We start from the raw sequence: 17,374 nt of genomic DNA, 5'->3' as shown, positions 1-17,374 counted from the left end.
CCAGCTCTGTGTTTAGTGTCTTCATGTGGATAAGTTGAAATCAGCCGACGTGGTAGGATTTATACTACAGAAGTCATCAAATACTATATGAATTGAGGTGACTCGCTTCTGGAGAGCAATTGCTGAACATTTACTGCAATGCAAATTGCCAGTGCCATTTTTGTTGTTGTTGTTGTTTTATGGGAGAACACATTCGTGTGTTGGTCATTTGTCATTATATGTAGGTAAAATGTCCACTTCTCAGAGAGGACGTATCTGACCGCCAATCTAATGGTCCCACTTATCCTCTCTCCAGTGTCACTCTCCCTCACTTACCTTGTGATTTCTTCTTTATATTAATTGCTACATTAAATTATATGCTTATATTTAATATAATATACATGAATATGTATAATTTGTTTACCCTATCAATGTCTATCATCCTTCCAGTGGAATGTAAACTTCCTGTCTTTTTTAAAACTGAATTTCTGGAAACACCCAGAACAGACCCTGTAACATAGCAGGTGCTTAAAAAACATTTGTTGAATGAATGAATGATTCAGTGAGTAAAAAATGATAATTAGTTATCAATTAATAACCATCCTGTTATTTCAACATGCAATTGTTATTTCATATTAATTTATCATACCGATATTTAGTTTATTGTTATACATCTATTACTTGAAGATTTTTCAAAGGACCTACGAAAAGGAAAAGCGCAAATCTTTTAACTCACGGCTGAAATCCCAGAAGTCTTTGCTACATTGGTTGTGGTCATTCAAATTGACCTTTGCTTTGAAAAGCAGCACCAGTGTTCAATGCTCTGTGCTGTTTACTAGGATGTGATAAATTGCAGTCATATGTAAGGACCCATTGAAGCATTTTACAGCTTTAATTCAGTTTCAAGTGCTTAAAATACTGTTTGAGCGATATTCTCATGACTCTCCCTGGACCTCTGGCTCTTATTCAATTCTCTTATCTACTAGATGTTTCTAGGTAAATCTTATCTCTACTCCATGCTGTGCTGCTTACCTTCCATATCTCCCAAATACACAGCACCTTTTCAGCTACAAAATAGATATCAGATATGTGGTTTTGGCTTCCTTCATATAGTTTAATCACATACAAGGGCCTATGACTCTTTACATAAACAATATGAAAAATTTTGCGTGTTTCGATTTCAGTTATGGAAAGTTTGGTATTTAAGAAACTATTCCAATAAGTATACATCTATAGAAGTAATTTTTCCTATTCTTTTAGGAAAAAAAAAAATAACATAATACGATCTTATGCCCTCGCCAGTAAATTCAAAATCTGTGAGCCATTGATATATCTGCCACTACTCTTTCAGGAGACTGAATTAGTATACGAGAGAGTGGCGAAACAAGATGATATGACAAGACAGGGATGTTACAGTTATGATTCAGTATGTAATATGGAAGGAATTTTAAAGAGAATGAAAAAAATTTATGTTCAAACTTACATTACATATTAAAAAAACGATAAGTTAGAGAAATCTCATGTAAAATGATGACTTTATAGCCAGAAGACTTCTTGGAGGCGAGCCCGCTCGTTTCCTTTATTTTCCAGATAAGGGAATTGAAGCCTGGAATAATTAGGCAGTTTGCCAGAGCCTGTGACCCAGAGTGGCAGAGTTAAGAACAATACTCAGGATTTCAGCCTTTCACCTGCATTCTTGCTTACCCGTACTGTATTTTAAAATCAGGATCTGCTGACTCCTTGCACAACGTAGATTTCCAAAAATGCAATTTTAAGAAATTTTTTCTATTCATTTTACTTTAATGAATGAAACATTTAATGTTATTTTTCTTTCTCCAAATAAATAAATTAAATGTTTCAAAATATTTTTAAAAGCCAAATTAATTGGAATCAGAAATTTCAATACTGATCTTTTGAAAACAAGCTTAAGTTTAGGCATTGTTCAAATTAAATGCTAAGCAGGAGAAGACATTAAAAATTCATTAGGCTTTACAGGTGGAAGATGATAATATTGCCAATTTTCACTGCCAGTTGTCATTTTGCATTTATTAAAATCAAATTATGATGCTAATTTAATAGACCTGATAAGTGAATTTTGATTATAGTCAATGAGACTCTTATGCTTCTAATGAGCTATATTAATATGTAACAAGTATCTTGATATTGTTTTGTTAGAAAATATTTACAGAACACTCTCTTCAGATATTCTTCTAGGTCCTGGAGATCAGTGGTGAAAAAGTACACATCCTCCTCCTCATACAGGTTACTTTCTAGTCAAAAAGATAGGCAATAAACAACATATGTATAGACCACCAGTGAGACGAGATACTATGAATTTAAATAAAGCAGGTTAAGTGGATAGAGAGTGGGGAATTGGACGTGTTAGTTTTGATAGTACAGAGAGTTAAGGAAGTGAAATGTGAAGCTTTGGGTAAATAGTGTTCCTTGCAGATGAAACAGCCCTGAGGCAGGGCTGAGCTTGTCACATCCAGAGAGCAGGGAGGGCGAGGGGAATACAAAAGCAGAAAAGGCTTGGAAGATGAGGCAGACAAGGCTAGATCACAAGGGCCTTTTAAGTCGGGGGAGGAGCTTTGCTTTTATTCAGCGAGTTGAGAAGAAGCCTTGTTGGGGCTTTGAACAGAGGAGAGACAGGAGGTTTGGGAAAGATCAGTTGTGTGGGAGCTGTGGAGAACAAGAAGAGAAATAGAGGATTAAAAGGCCATCATAGCAGTCTCTGCGAGAGCTGATCGTGTTTGAAATCAGATGACAATGAAAGGCGATGTCAGGTAGTTATATAGTTTATCCAATTTGAAGGCTGAGCCAGTTGGACGTGATGGAATTGCAGGTGTAGGAAGTTAGGAAAAGAGATATATCAAGTATGAGTCCTACGTTATTGCCCCAAGAAATTTGAAGATGTGGAGAGAAAAGACTTCAGGACAGATTACCAATAATTATTTTTGGATATGTTTTTGGATATTATGAGATATCCTGAGGAGATGTCAGGTAGGTAGATAGCTATAAAAGTTTAGTTCTCAAGGAGGACATTGGAGTAGAAATTCAACTTGGAACATCATAACCTTTAGATGATATTAAGTGTGTGAATACTGAGTACTTGTGTGTACCAGAATTTGTACTATAGCATCCATTTAATCTCACAACAGCCCTGTAAATCAGATACTATGATTCCAATTGTATGGATTAAAAGGAAAACAAAAACAAAACAGTATTAGAGAAGGTAGGCAACCTGACCTAGGCACGCAGCTCTTTATCAGTGAAAATAGGATTTGAAGCTAGTCAACCTGATCAAGGCGACAGTTTCTTACCCACCACTGACTGCTTCCCTCTGGTTAGCTTGTCTGCATGCTGTCTTTTATCTAGACCATATTTATAAGACTTTCTTCTCTTTGGGTTTAATATTATTTTTATTGAAAGAACATTGGCTTATGAAGCAAAAAATAAATAAATAAATAAATAACAAAAACACCACCTTATGGTTTTCTGCCATTAAAGCAGCTAGTAAAGTAAGAATTTTCATAAATTTGAAGTCAAAGGATTGCTCTCCTTACCAAATCAGGAGATGCATATCCAAGGTTTTATAAAGCATAGAATGCCAAGCAAATGTTTGAAATTAGACTAAGAATATACAATATGCATGATATATACAGACATGCACATATAGTGAGTCTGTGTGTGTGTGTGTGTGTGTGTGTGTGCATTTAATTTAATCTATACACAAATCAAATACATTATCCTTTGTCTATCTGTGCTCAGTATAATATACTAAAGGGACATAAAGATATTTTGGCAATAGATTTGGCCAAAAGGTTTAGTTATGAAGTATCTATGTGTCAGCATAATGAATAGGTCTAAGGGGAAAAGTTCAGTTATCAGCATTTCTAATTAAGGGCATTTATCATCTGACTGAAAGAGGGAATAAACTTCATTCTTATGCAGGGATTGGAAATTACTTTTTAATGGAGGGGGAACATGATGCTTTTGCAAAAGTTAATTCTGAAAACTAAAAGGGCTAATCACCAGGCTTTATTTCTTTGGTGAGGATGATGACATTTTGAATTCATACTGTCTGTCACATTGCTTAGTTGAGAGGCTCATTGTACGACAAATGGCTCTGGAATCAAAAGAGAGGTCAGAAATGTAGAATATGACATTTTACATCTGTAGACAGTTGTTTTTTGTCACTAATATTGCATTCTGTCACTGTTATTTGTGGGAAAATGTTCGGGAAGATCTTGCCTTGTCTATCTTGATGAACATTTTTAATAAGGAAAATTGCTTGAGAATTTGCTATGGGCACCAGTAATTCCATAAATCAGACAGTGCTGGGTTCCCTTCAACTCCTGGAAATTGATTAATTACATTTCATTTGCTTCTGTATTTGAGTCTGAGGCAGTTTATGTTATTTCCAATGGAGTTGTTAAAAGAAAAACTTTCCACAGACAATTTACTGAACTGCTAGGTTTTTATTCAACAATTCATGAATCAAGCAGCATCTAATCTAGCAGATCGAAAGGAGCTTGGAAGAGCCCTACAAGGCAAGAGGCTTTTGTAGACCAAAGTGAGCGGGAACAGGAAGTTACCTTGGGCACTTGCTGCTTGGGGAAAGCAGGGCTATTTTCCTCCTGTGGGACAAAGGGAAGGTTTGGGGCGAGGTCAGGTACCCTGCTGAGCAGACCTCCTGCTCCTGGGAGAGGGGAGCACAGAAACTTAAGTTCTGGTTTGCTGATACAGGGCATAGCATGAGGGACTCCATGCTGGGCCTAATCTGGTTACTTTAATAAAGAATATTTGTCTTAGATGGGAATTTGGTTTCCGGGATTAATGACTGGTGATTATTTTGCTTCCTCTTATTTCTAGTAGGACTTCTGTACCTTACTTAGTACATACTATAGTAATACTGACAGTATTAGTATAAATCATTTATTCACATTATTTTCTTAAATCAGCTGAGGAAAGTTTTCCTATGTAGAATTTAATTTGTGTATTCAGATAACAATGCAAAAAAGAAATTTAATTTCCAAAATTCTTTTAAATAAGAGCTAGAATTGCCATTATGTTGAATAGAATTAAAATTTGATAAAATAATTTTATTTTATTCCTCATTTACTTCATATAAGCTATGAATCTGAATACAGCAAGGAAACACAATTTTGAAACGGAAATAAACAATTTGCAATATTAAAAAGTAGTTTATGTAGATAAACTTTAAATATTGTAGAAAGTAACTTGATCTCATAGTGAAGAATTTTTCCAAAAGTCCTCCATGTATTCCATAGATATATAATTTGATATTTTCACTAAGTAGGTAGGAGGCTGGTTGTGTTTAGAATTTGGTGGTAACCACTAGTGTTTCAGAGTTTCAATATGTATGGAGAGCCTTTTTGAATATCCTCTAAAAAGTAATTCCTTGTGACATGTTTTATTGTGGGGGATAAAATATTTAGTTAACATTATATCTTAGTTTATAAATGTTTAAAATTGTGGTAAAACATACATAACATAAAATGTACCATTTTAACAATTTTTAAGTGTACAGTTCAGTGGCATTAAGTACATTCACAAAGTTGTGCAACATAACAATGCCATTTTCATAACATTACTAAATGGTTTCTTTAGTTTTACTTGGCACCTCTATTTTATATAAGAATTTATATTAAGGAAATGTAGTGTTTTGGATAAATATTCTTTCAGAAGTAATTAAAAAATCATGAGTTACTTAAGTGTGTATACCTAATTTATATAAACTTATTTGTATAACTAATTAGCAGTAATAAACTGTATTATAAAATGGAATTTTTAAAATACAAAGCCATTGGTCATACTTAAAATATTCCATACTTTTTCTCAGTGTACATTATCTGGATTCAAATTTAAATCTAACCATATCATCTTGAATGTTAATATAGAATGGCTGAATTTCAATACATTTTCAGTGGATGGCTTTCTTACTGTGAGAACACACTTCATGGGAAAAAAGGAGCTAATACTTCATTACATCAAACACAACCAGTCAGGGGACACATTCACCAAATGTCTGATGTCAAGAATGGAATTGGCTTTGTTGTAAAACAACAGATTTCAGTTCAGCAAAAATTCTATTTCTGCTGAATAGTTTTTCATGTTTCAGGAAAGTATGTTTAATTTATAGGAGCTAACATAAAAAATGTAATCTGCCTGCAAGATGAACATTAGTAAGTCATTTAGACTCATTCATTACACTTACTGAAGATGCATTTTCTGATAGCACAATTGCCTGAAGCTTTTTTCTTCTTAAAATCTTATTTTAAGGTTCCTTCAACTATATTCATTGACGTATTTGATCTTATTAAGACACCAGTGTTAAAAGGCAATCCTAGTTTAATCAAATCCCAAATTCAAAAATATAAAATGTGACTTCCACAAAGCTTGAAACTACCCACAACGTAACGGATAATAGGAAGAATAAGCTGTGAGCAGTCTTCTCTGTGTGTTTGTGTATGTGTATGTGTGATTTGTTTTTACACACTTTAAAAAATGCTTTTCAGAATCATGTATTCTTTGCTATTTGCTTAAAAAATTTCAGAAGGTTCCTATCAATTTACCTATGTTTATTTTATATTTATATATAGTATATGCATATATACACTCATACACACATGTCTATATACAATACATCTAATTTTACAAATTGAAATTTTAAATTTATTTTGTCTTCTGACTGTAATTGTATTAATATTTTGAATGTCCACTGCACCCTCCTACCCTCTACAATTACACATTTCTGAGACCTTGACCTTTTATTTTATTTGTATCTTGTACCCTTTTCACTGGTTCACTATCCTCTACCAGGAGTGTGTGTTTGCTTCCTGCCTCTTCTTTCTGACTGCATCTGGTTCTTATAAATAATCCCAGATGAGATTGAACAGTCTTGCCCTATTAGACCACTACCTATATAATTCATCATTATCAAGCCAAACATTGGCCACTAGTATGTGGATGCTTCTCATGGGATTCAGGATTAATTGAGACCCTCTGTTTATAAGTACTAGACTATCTCCAAAACGTTGACCTTTGTCTGCAGCCTTGTTGTGCGACTGCAGCCTTAGGCTAAGGCCTGTATTCCCAGACGTGTATTTCCAGAGAGTTCAGCTCTTTGAACTTTCAGCCACATAGTCTCTAGACCAGATTTCCATATATAGAACCAAAGGAAAAGTTACCACAGATGGAGGACCTGGCCTAGTGGCATGTATTGTGGGTTTATATGAAGATGAATTAAATAGAATTACTCCTGCTCTCAATCAGATTACAACTTAATAGACAATATGGCAGAAGTACATGGATAACAATAGTGTAGAGGAAAACATCTGCAACAAAGTGGCATAGTTTATCTGAACTTAATGAACTGAGAAATTTTTGTTTTTTTTAAGTGCTCAAAATCGGCTCTCTTTCTGTCCACTATGGATGAATGCTAATAAATTGCTTAAATGCTTTGTATCAAGTTCTTTATTTAAAAAGTAAACAATAATGCTTCATGGAATCTGCATATTAAATGAGTAACACATATATAAAATACTCATATATCAATCTAGTATCAAATAAGTGTTCAATAATATATATACAACTTATGTATATGTGTATATGTACAAGTACATATGTATTTCAATTTATATATAAATATATGGGCTAAGTTTACAGAGAATAATTGTGATTTCCGTTTTTGACATACTGATGTTTGGGCTCTTTGGTAAGTTGCAAGAAGAGACAAGAAATTGTTGGATGTATCAGCCTGGAGCAGAACATTCTGGAGTGAAGATAAAATAATAGTGAATGCCGTGCACCTCGTCACATGAGATATAACCAAAAAATTTGTTGGGAACCAGGAACACAAGCACCTTAGACCACTTCTTCACACAGTTAAGAGGGAGGTTTCAAAAACAAGCAAACAAACACAGAAAAGCAGCAACAAAAACACGGCATCATCACTGAATTGGCAGATAAGAAGAAGCCCTTCACCTGGGAAGAGGGCTGCAGACATGGGCTCACTAGGCACAGGGGGCGTTCCCATTTCCGACCCGATGCCATCCTGCTGCCTAATGCTGAGAAGCAGTGACTCCCAAGCTCATGCCACCCGGGACAAGTCTAACTAAGGTTGGAGTATGGGATGGGTGGTAGACCGAGCCCAAGAAAAAAAGTGAAAAACTATTTCAGGCAGAGTTCAAATGTGGGGCTAGTTAAAGCTCAGTAAAAGACTTAGAAATTTAGAACAATGTCTTTGTTAGGTTTTCCTTGTAAAATTGAAAAAAAAAAAAAATAAGACTTGCACGAACAGATGCTCAGGGAACAGGAAGTGAGGCAGTGGAAGACTTTGTGCCCCACGTTATCCATTCTTGACGTGGGAGGAAAATAGGAAGAGTAGAACCCATATACTTACAAAGTTGGTTGTGAGCGCTAATAAGAGCAGAAGGGGCACTGAGGGGGGGCGTTCATGCTTCAGAAGAGGCCCCATGTGGATATGGGTCACCTGTTGGGCTGTTTCTCCAGCCAGAACCATCTGTTGTCACTTGTGTGCTTTTAAAGTTTTCTGAAACAAATTAGGTATCTTCTGGTATGAAGACAGTGAGATTGAACTGGCTGAATACTTTCCTGGGTAAACAGTATTTTTCTTTTTGCTTACTAAGTTAGAAAACACATCAGCAACAATATTTATGTAGTTTACAGACAAAGAAAGAAATCACATGTTCTTGACCAAATGAGTTAGTCATCACTTTATGTGGTTTTCCATATGTGTGTCATCAGACACTTCAGAATACCAACGTTAAAACCTTTGCTTGACAGTTACTGGGTTATTTCTTAACAAGTGTAAGCAAGTTGATTACACACCAATGTGCATATCAGAAATACTCAAGTTTTGTATTTTCAGATTTCCAGTTCAAAACGTCTTCCACAAAGCCAGCGTGCAATTTTTGAGAGCTAGATATCGCATATGTTTATACTACAGGGGAACCATTGAGAGGAAGGGATGATTCAGAGTGTTTTCCTGAATAATAGTGTCATGGGATTGAGTCAAAAGTTGTATGGCAGAAGAAAAATTCTGAGAACTATGACACAGAAATTTGTTAGATTAAAAATAGATCGTTTACATGTCAATTTTCCGTTTTTCTTATTTGTTAAACAAGTACAAGAACAGTGATTAATATGGAATGCATTTTAATGATCTGCTGATCTTATCCTAAGCACCTTACAACCCCTCAGTACCTCTCTGGGGTAGATTCTGTTCTTATTATTCCCACTTTACACCAGAGGAGACTGAGATTTAGTGAGTTCAGTGTCAGTGAAAGAGATACAGGAGCCTTGCCTTTCCTATCCTTTGCCTCTGGGACCTTGACTAGGTATCCCCTCAATTCTCCTTCCTGTGTCATTCCCTTTTGCCTCCACAAATGCACAAATTCTCTCTAGTTAAATTTTTTTCTAATTCAACCAGCGGGAGAAATCCTAACATGATTCAGATCATTAGTATACATTTTGCCAAATAGTATATAATTAAACACACATTCAAGAGATTTAGGCTAAAGGTTGGCCCTCAGTAATACCCCGGAAAATATTTATCTTAGCTTTAATATGTCCCTTGTGAGAAATTCAAAATCCATGACAAGATGATTGTCTTCGAGTGACCCAGACTTCAACTGGCAAAGAGCTAAGGTCCCTCACAGGATAGGCTTTTCTTGCAGCTCAGGCCTGGTGACGTTCTCTGGGCTCAGCTTGTCCAGGTCCCAGCACATGTCGCTGAGCCGCACCTGTCCAGCTGCCAGCCACAGCTGAGTCTCGGGTCAGATCCCAGCTTCCTCGCTGAGTCCGGCCTTATTTTATTTTAGGTACATACAGTTAAACAGATCTTAATTGTTTCTATTTAGAGAAATAAAAGTTTGAAAATGATTTTGGAACCATAACTAAAGGCAGATGATTTGTCTTTTAGTTGTGGGCCAACCCGCATACTCTAACCAAATCGGGTATCTGACCTTCACCGCTAAGTCTAAAACTCTGTGTGGTACAGACTGTTCAATGTTGGGTTTTCACTATGTGTCCATATCAGAGCTGGAACAGGAAATCAAAATGACTGGTTTCACATTCATATTAAATAGTAAATAAATGCAACAAAAATGATTTCAAGTCAGCTCATTGACTTAATGTTATTTCCAGCAAGCAGAAGATTACAGTTTTGAGATATAACCTGCAGCTTCTTTTTTCGGCAAACAATTTTTGATTCATACAGAAAAGGGGATTTGAAGACCTCAGGAACCCAGCTGACATTTTTGACATTAACAGTGACAGTCCCCGCTAGGAATACCGTTTTTTAGACTGCTTTAGTTTACACTAAAGGGGCCAGCTATTCCATGCCCGTGGGTATTCTCCAAATGTGGCTTCTGTTATTTTAATGTGATTTCAGAGAAACCAGCGGTGCCTTTTTTGTGGTGTTTAAATGATACTGTTGTGTTCCACACTGTTGAATCAGCACCTTCAAAATAGAATAAAGTTGACGGACTCTTTTTGTGCAGTATCAGTAGGGAAGAGTTGAGATATTAGTTCATAAATGAAAATATTTTTTGTCACAAAGTTAAAAATTGTTCCATCACTTGTCTGTGGTTAGAGATTTAACTTGATGTTTCTATAAGTATATTCTCTTCAGTAGTGATGTCTACAGCTAATCGTTGCTAAATCTGCTATTATTTTTGTTACTTTTAAATATTAAGGCTTGATTTTTGTCTCATTCTAGGATCTCCTGCCCTCACTGGAACTGGAACAATCAATGTTGTAGTAGATGACGTCAACGACAATGTCCCCACTTTTGCCAGTAAAATGTATTTCACCACAATCCCTGAAGATGCACCGACGGGAACAGACGTTTTGTTGGTAAACGCCTCAGATGCTGATGCTTCAACAAATGCAGTTATCAGGTCAGTGCACTTTCCTTTGTAGATTTTGATTACTTTTCTCATTAAACATGAGTCTTTGGACTAAATGAACATAATGCTTAATTTTGCTAGGTATTTGGTAATGTTAACACATAGCCTTATTGTAGTTATCCATTGTTGAATAACCAACTATGCTTAAATTGAGGATCAAAATGATAATGATTTTATTTATTGTTTTAAACTTTTATTTCATCTATTAATTTTATTTATAATTTTTATCATTACTCGTGATTTTGTGGTTTAGGATTAGGGCAGGTTCAGAGGGAGATTCTTCTGAGTCATGTGGTTGACTGGTGACACTCAGTGACTGGATGGTCTGGAGGGTCCAAGATGGCTTCACTCCTGCCTGGGGCCTTGGCGGGGATGGCTAGAAGGTTATGGTCGTCTGGGCCCCTGTCTGGTCTTGTGGTCTGAGGGCTTGTCAGTGAGATCCCTTAGCAGGGTAGTTGGACTTCTTACAGCTCTGGGCTCTCAAGTGAAAGCTGCCGACACCCTCAAAGGCCAGGCCTGGAGTATCATAGCTCGACTTCCTAACTCTGTGTCTGCAGACGTGGCCAGGCAGATTCCCGGGGAGGACAGAGCACATCACCTCTGGGTGGAAAGGGCATCCAAGAATTTGGGCCATTTTTAACCCACCACTAGCCCCAATAGGAATGTTTGTGTTTTCTGTTTACAAAGTGTATTTCATTCCTCTTAATTCCTTTTAAAATGGAGATATAATATGGTACCTGTTCAGAGAGGATGAGAAAACAATTGGGTTGTAACATTTGGTTGATCTAGTTTTTTCCTGTTTTTTATGCCCATTTTAAACTTTAAGAAACGACAATTTCCAAATTTTCCAGAGAACAGTGTGAAAGACATAAGTATTTTTTGTCACCCCTACCTACTTCAGGCTGATGTTGGCTAAATGAGAGTGTGTTAAATGGCTATGAATGTAATGGGTAAGGAGAGAATTGGAGAGTTCAGAGGAATTATCAGTTCAGGGATCCATGCGCTCATCGACATAGTGATGATTTGGTTAATGATTTATTTTGTTTATTACTAATTTTCTATTTAAAAAAAATTACGTTGGGAAACTGGCACTTTTTTGTCTCTTCCTGTGGGCAGAGATCACTGAGTTAGGTAGGAGATCACAAGATATTTTTTATTTAGTGAACATTTATTGAGTTGCTGGTATGAATATCAGGGATGAACAAAACAACGTTTCCACTGTCTTTGAACCTGCATGCTTTCTGAGGTGGACAATAAATATAACGTAGATCAGATGACTTCCTATAGTGATGGCATATCACTTGAAAATACAGCAGGATAATACAATAGAGAGTGACAAGGGACTTTCTGGTATAATTAATGTGGATGGTCTCTCTGAGGAGGTGGCCTTTAGGCTGGAAGTACTGGGCTGGGAAATGAAGTAAGCTTGGTGTGTTTAACTAGGAAGGGTTGTGAGTCTGGACCAGAGGCAGAGAGGGGTCAGGGAGACAGGCAGCTTCCAGATCATGTAGATCAGGGCTTTTACGTCGCGGTAAAGAATTGGGATTTAAAATTGTATTTTTAGGTAGGAAACTACTGTGGATTTTAAATAGGGAGCACCATAACCTGATTTGTATTTGGATTGGATTGGAGGAGGCAGGACTCGGGGCGGGGCGGGGCGGGAGAGAGAGAGAGAGAGAGAGCGAGAGAGAGAGAGAGAGAGAGAATTCAAACAGGAAGTGGCATGGCTTTGTACTAGGGTGGATAAATGAAAACTGAGTGAATAGACGCGGGACATATATACATTTGAGATTATAAAGTGGGAATAAAAGAGAGAGGTCAAGTGTTTGGCTTGAACACCTGGGCAGACGGTGGTATCTTTTACTGAAATAGGTAGGATTGCAAGAAGCAGGCGTTTGGGATAAAGTCAGAGTTCTTATTTGAATACAGTTCGAGATGACCATTAGTCACTAGCCATATCAACCAGGACGTTGGAGATACGAATGTGAAGTCTAGGTTCAGGGTCCGATCTGGAGATGCAGATTTGGGAGCCATCAATGTTTAGCACACACTTAAAACCAAGGAACTGAATACGCACTCTTTTGGCGAGAGTATAGAGAAATAAGGAAATGAGAGGAAGCAACTGGTCACTGGCAATTCTCCCAACACTTAAAAGGCAGGTTTAGAAGGAAGGCAGAATCACCAAGGGAGCTAAGCAGGTCTGGCTGGAGACAGAAGAGAAACGGACACTGGCACACATTGTGAAAGGAGGGAAGGCTATGCACAAGCTTCTCTCTGAAGGCTGGGACCCACTTCCAAGAAAAGAGCTGAATTCCCAGAGTGAAACATTAAGGACTGGGAAAGTGTCTGCTCAAGGGCATAGCTACATGCCTGTTTGGGTCACTGCTTAGCACCACCTGGAGATAGGCAGGTGCAACTTACCTTCCTCCTGCTTTGAGCTTCAAAAGGTCAGTAAATACCATCTTCTTTGCTTGTTCTGCATCAAAGCATGGAAATAATGGAATCCATACCCTAAGAATTCCCGAAGTCTTCAGCGCAGTGCTAGGAGTACAGCCTTGGGAATTACGCTGTGTAGAATCGCATCCTGCCTCCACTATTCCTAATTGTAGTGCAGCTTATTTAACATCTCTGGATGTCCGTATTTTTTTTACCAGTGGAATAGGTATACTAATAATAAAACTGACTTTATAGAGTTATTACAAGGATAAATAAAACATTTAACTGAACTACTTACAATAGAGCCTGGAACAAAAAAGACTGCCTACCCGCCAACCCAAAGTGTCCTAGTCCATGCCAAGCACGCTCCTCTCCCTGTCTTCTCTTCGTGCTCAGTAAGTTTATGACAGTTTTGGAAGTGATGTCCTACTCACTGTAGTAGTAGAACCTAGTAAATCTTTATCTGGAAGCAGACGAGACTCACTCTAAAGAGAGCACTCATCTGCGATGTTTGAATCCCTGAGTGTGAAGGTGCATGTTTTACAAAATTGATCCTTACATCCAGTTGCTAGAGTAAGATGCGAGGATTACATGATGTTTTTTCTAATGTAGGTCAAAATTTCACTGCTAAATGCTATCCTATGTTAGTGAGCAAAGCAGATCACTGTAAAGTTGGCCTGGAAAATCCCATTACATTTTCAGAATGTTTTACAAAGTCGTACCGGTAGGTCTGATGTGATTGTGTGGTTTTCTCTGTGCAACTGTCGTTAAGTCTCCCTTAGATTCAGATTCCTCATTGACAAAAAACCCAAAACATACTCTTTTTTCCCCCTATTATTTGGTAATTTCTACAACCACCAATAGAACCAGTATCCCAAAATAAAATCACACAATTCTCATAATCCAGGTTCCCACAGACTTTCTTGAAAGGTAAGGTAATTTGATAATTTCACGAGTCCTGAATTTCTAACTTTAAGAATTCATTTACAAACCTCTGATATTTTTATTTTAATAAAAGGAACTAGGTATCTTCTGTACAAGAGCAGTGATTATCTTTTCCTAAAAGTCACTTCTGGTTCTGAAAATATAATCAGTGCTGTTCTCATTCACCCCGACCCTGGCATGTGCTCCTGCCAAAGGGGGTTAAAAATCTGAGCGGTACCAAGGACTTTATCAATATTGAAATCATTTCTCAACCAGACTCCCTCTCTAGTCTTTATTTCTGCTATCATTTTTTGCCTCTTTCTTAAAGTACCAATTCCCCAGCAGCTTATTATTTCTCTAAAAAAGGATGAACATGAAAATGCGGAATTGTTTGTTTTAAACTGTGAATTTACTAGGGGGACGTGCACTCTACTGGCTGCAGGAGTTTTTCCTGCTGTTTCTATTAGACACGTGCTGTTGCTATGTTTTTAGGAACACAAACCAAACTATAGAAACATGCACTTAATTCCAACAAGGGCATTTTTTTGTTGGCATAAAGGAGAAAGCTTTTAAAGACATCGATTTCTTTGCTGCCCTCCAACTTTAAAATTTATGGACCACTGCCAATTTCTGAACCTTCAAACGTAGGAACTTCCCTAGCTGATCTCTGAGGGATATCTGCAGATCGCTTTCCTCTTCGTAAAGAAGGGAGAAGCTATTCTCAGTGGAAAGTCCTATCCATTTAACCAATCTGGTTAGCATCAAAATATCCATGAAGATGTCATACCTTTCCCGACAACAAGAAAGCAAAGCAGCATGGCCATATGAGGAATGACAAATGAGAGAATTAGTAACTAGGAATGTCCCTGTATAAATAATCAGTTCTTTAGTTGTCCTGGAGAGCCAATATGTGTCAAATACAATGTTTTGTCTTGAAACAAAAAGATCTCCAACTGATCTTCTCTGGGATATTATGGCGCACAGTGGAAAATAATTTTTAGATTCAGTTAACAGATATTCATTTGTGATCCTGGCTATTACCGCACATTAGAGCAGTGCCCTGATTATGCTTGTAGGCTCGTCTGTTTAAAACACGATAGTCTTTGGGTATATTTTGGGGTCTTACATGATTTAAGAAGCCCACAAACCTTGCAAGGATCCGGTTAAGATCATTGTCCATCTCACAATAAAGAGTCAATGTCAATAGTCAATAGTCACATAAACTTTGAAGTATTTACCTTCTAGCCATAGTCTGTAATTGTTGTGGGATCTTGCTTATAATGTCTTTCTTTACATTTCTGCCTCAGTTTTCAAATTACAGTAAATGGATGCTACAATATTATAACTGGAAGAAATATGCCATCTCTGCTCTCTGCTTTAGTTATAGCATCATCGGTGGAGACTCTCAGTTCACCATCAACCCATCCACAGGCCAGATCATCACCAGCGCCTTGCTCGACAGGGAAACAAAAGAGAATTACACGTTAGTGGTGGTCTCCAGTGATGCCGGGTCCCCGGAGCCTCTTTCCAGCTCCACCAGTGTGCTCGTCACTGTGACTGATGTCAACGACAACCCCCCAAGATTTCAGCATCACCCATATGTCACGCACATCCCGTCTCCTACTTCTCCAGGTAATCGGGTCAACTCTTAGTTCCTGGGTAAAGAGAAGATATACATTGGACATGTTCTAAAAATGCCTTCTGTTATTTTTACAAGTACATTTTTGATGGAGCCTAAGTTCACATAGCTTCTAAAATTGAACTTGTTTTGCCTAACAAAATAAAAAGAACGTTGAATCTTATAAATTAATTCTTTCTTCCCAGACCAGTTAGACTTTATAATGGCCACATCTGTCCTACTTCTTAATATTACTTGACTATTGTGAAATTATTAAAATAGATATCTCTTTGTAGTCATGGAGGGTTCTGTTTAGAGATGTAGTTTGTATGTGAGTTCCCTGAGAGGAGGGACACGGTCTCTTTTTTCAATGCTATATCCTAGCCCCTGAAACATTATCTGGGAAATAATAGGCATTCAACTGTATTTGTTGGTGGAAAATAAATATTTTACTTCAATGTTTCATAGACATATTTTTAACAATGTTTAAGGAATGAATCCTTCTTCTTCTTCTTCTTCTTCTTCTTCTTCTTCTTCTTCTTCTTATTATTATTATTATTATTATTATTTTATTTCAGTTTTAAGTGATACAGGTTTGTTAGTAAGTTCATGGAGCCATTAATGAACCATTTTCATACTGACAGTATGTATTTATCATTCTGCATCTTTGTAAAATTTAGTTTGGTTTCATTTGCTTTTTGGCAAAGAATGGCAAACTCTCAAGAACTGGACAAATCATCTTCCATCTGTAATGTTTGAGATGAGTTTCAAACAGGAAAACATACAAATAAGGATCAAAATTAATTTAATCTTCCTTGCTTTAAAATATTTTAATTAGAAGAAAAAAAATAAATGGATCCAGGATTTCTCCTCTCAGTGATCTTTGACCTTCTGTTCACTTGCAAATGTCTAATTGATACCAATTGAAAGTATAAAATCCATAAATTCTTTGTGTGCCAACTTTCTATCAAAAGAAAATGTCAGTATCAAAGTCAGACCTCCCTGATGCAGGCCGTCAGCTGAGATGTGCTGGCAGGCAGGATTCTGGTTACAGCCAATGTGTAGTGATGCAGTCTAACATCTGCTCTACAAGGTGAGGAACGCTTGAGCGTCTCAGCCTCGTTAGACATAATTAATCAGAATCACTGGCCTCTTTTCTAATAAAAGACTTTTCTGTAGGGGTAGGAGTGCAGATTTGGGAAAGGTTTCTGAATGAGTATATCGAAAGCATGTCCCTCTGGCAGCTTTTCTGCATATTTCTGCCACAATCTGCTTTACTGGCACTCATCCCAAACACTAACTTTTGGAATTCACATTGGGTCCATTCTTTCTCAGTTCTTATCTCTTACTATTTTATAATTGTTCCAGTTGACTTATAGATTTATGTGTACGTATATGCATGTGCTTTGTCCCCTGAGATAATAGCTTATAGAGACAATAATTTTGCAATGAAACAGTG

At 37.0% G+C, this 17,374-nt stretch overlaps 1 protein-coding gene across 1 annotated transcript in view; it reads left to right on the top strand.

The window, feature by feature from the left end:
• FAT4 (FAT atypical cadherin 4) overlaps positions 1 to 17,374 on the top strand; it is a 148,142-nt gene that overhangs the window by 94,409 nt on the left and 36,359 nt on the right. The window contains exons 7-8 of the mRNA XM_019710865.3: positions 10,748 to 10,928; positions 15,679 to 15,929. Of these exons, the coding sequence (XP_019566424.3) occupies positions 10,748 to 10,928; positions 15,679 to 15,929 (432 nt within the window). The remainder of the gene's footprint in view (positions 1 to 10,747; positions 10,929 to 15,678; positions 15,930 to 17,374) is intronic.

This window comes from Rhinolophus sinicus, chromosome 15 (genome assembly GCF_057876585.1).
Source record: "Rhinolophus sinicus isolate RSI-liver-muscle chromosome 15, RSI-T2T, whole genome shotgun sequence".
Taxonomy (NCBI): Eukaryota; Metazoa; Chordata; class Mammalia; order Chiroptera; family Rhinolophidae; genus Rhinolophus; species Rhinolophus sinicus.
This window is presented reverse-complemented; position numbering and strand designations above follow the sequence as displayed.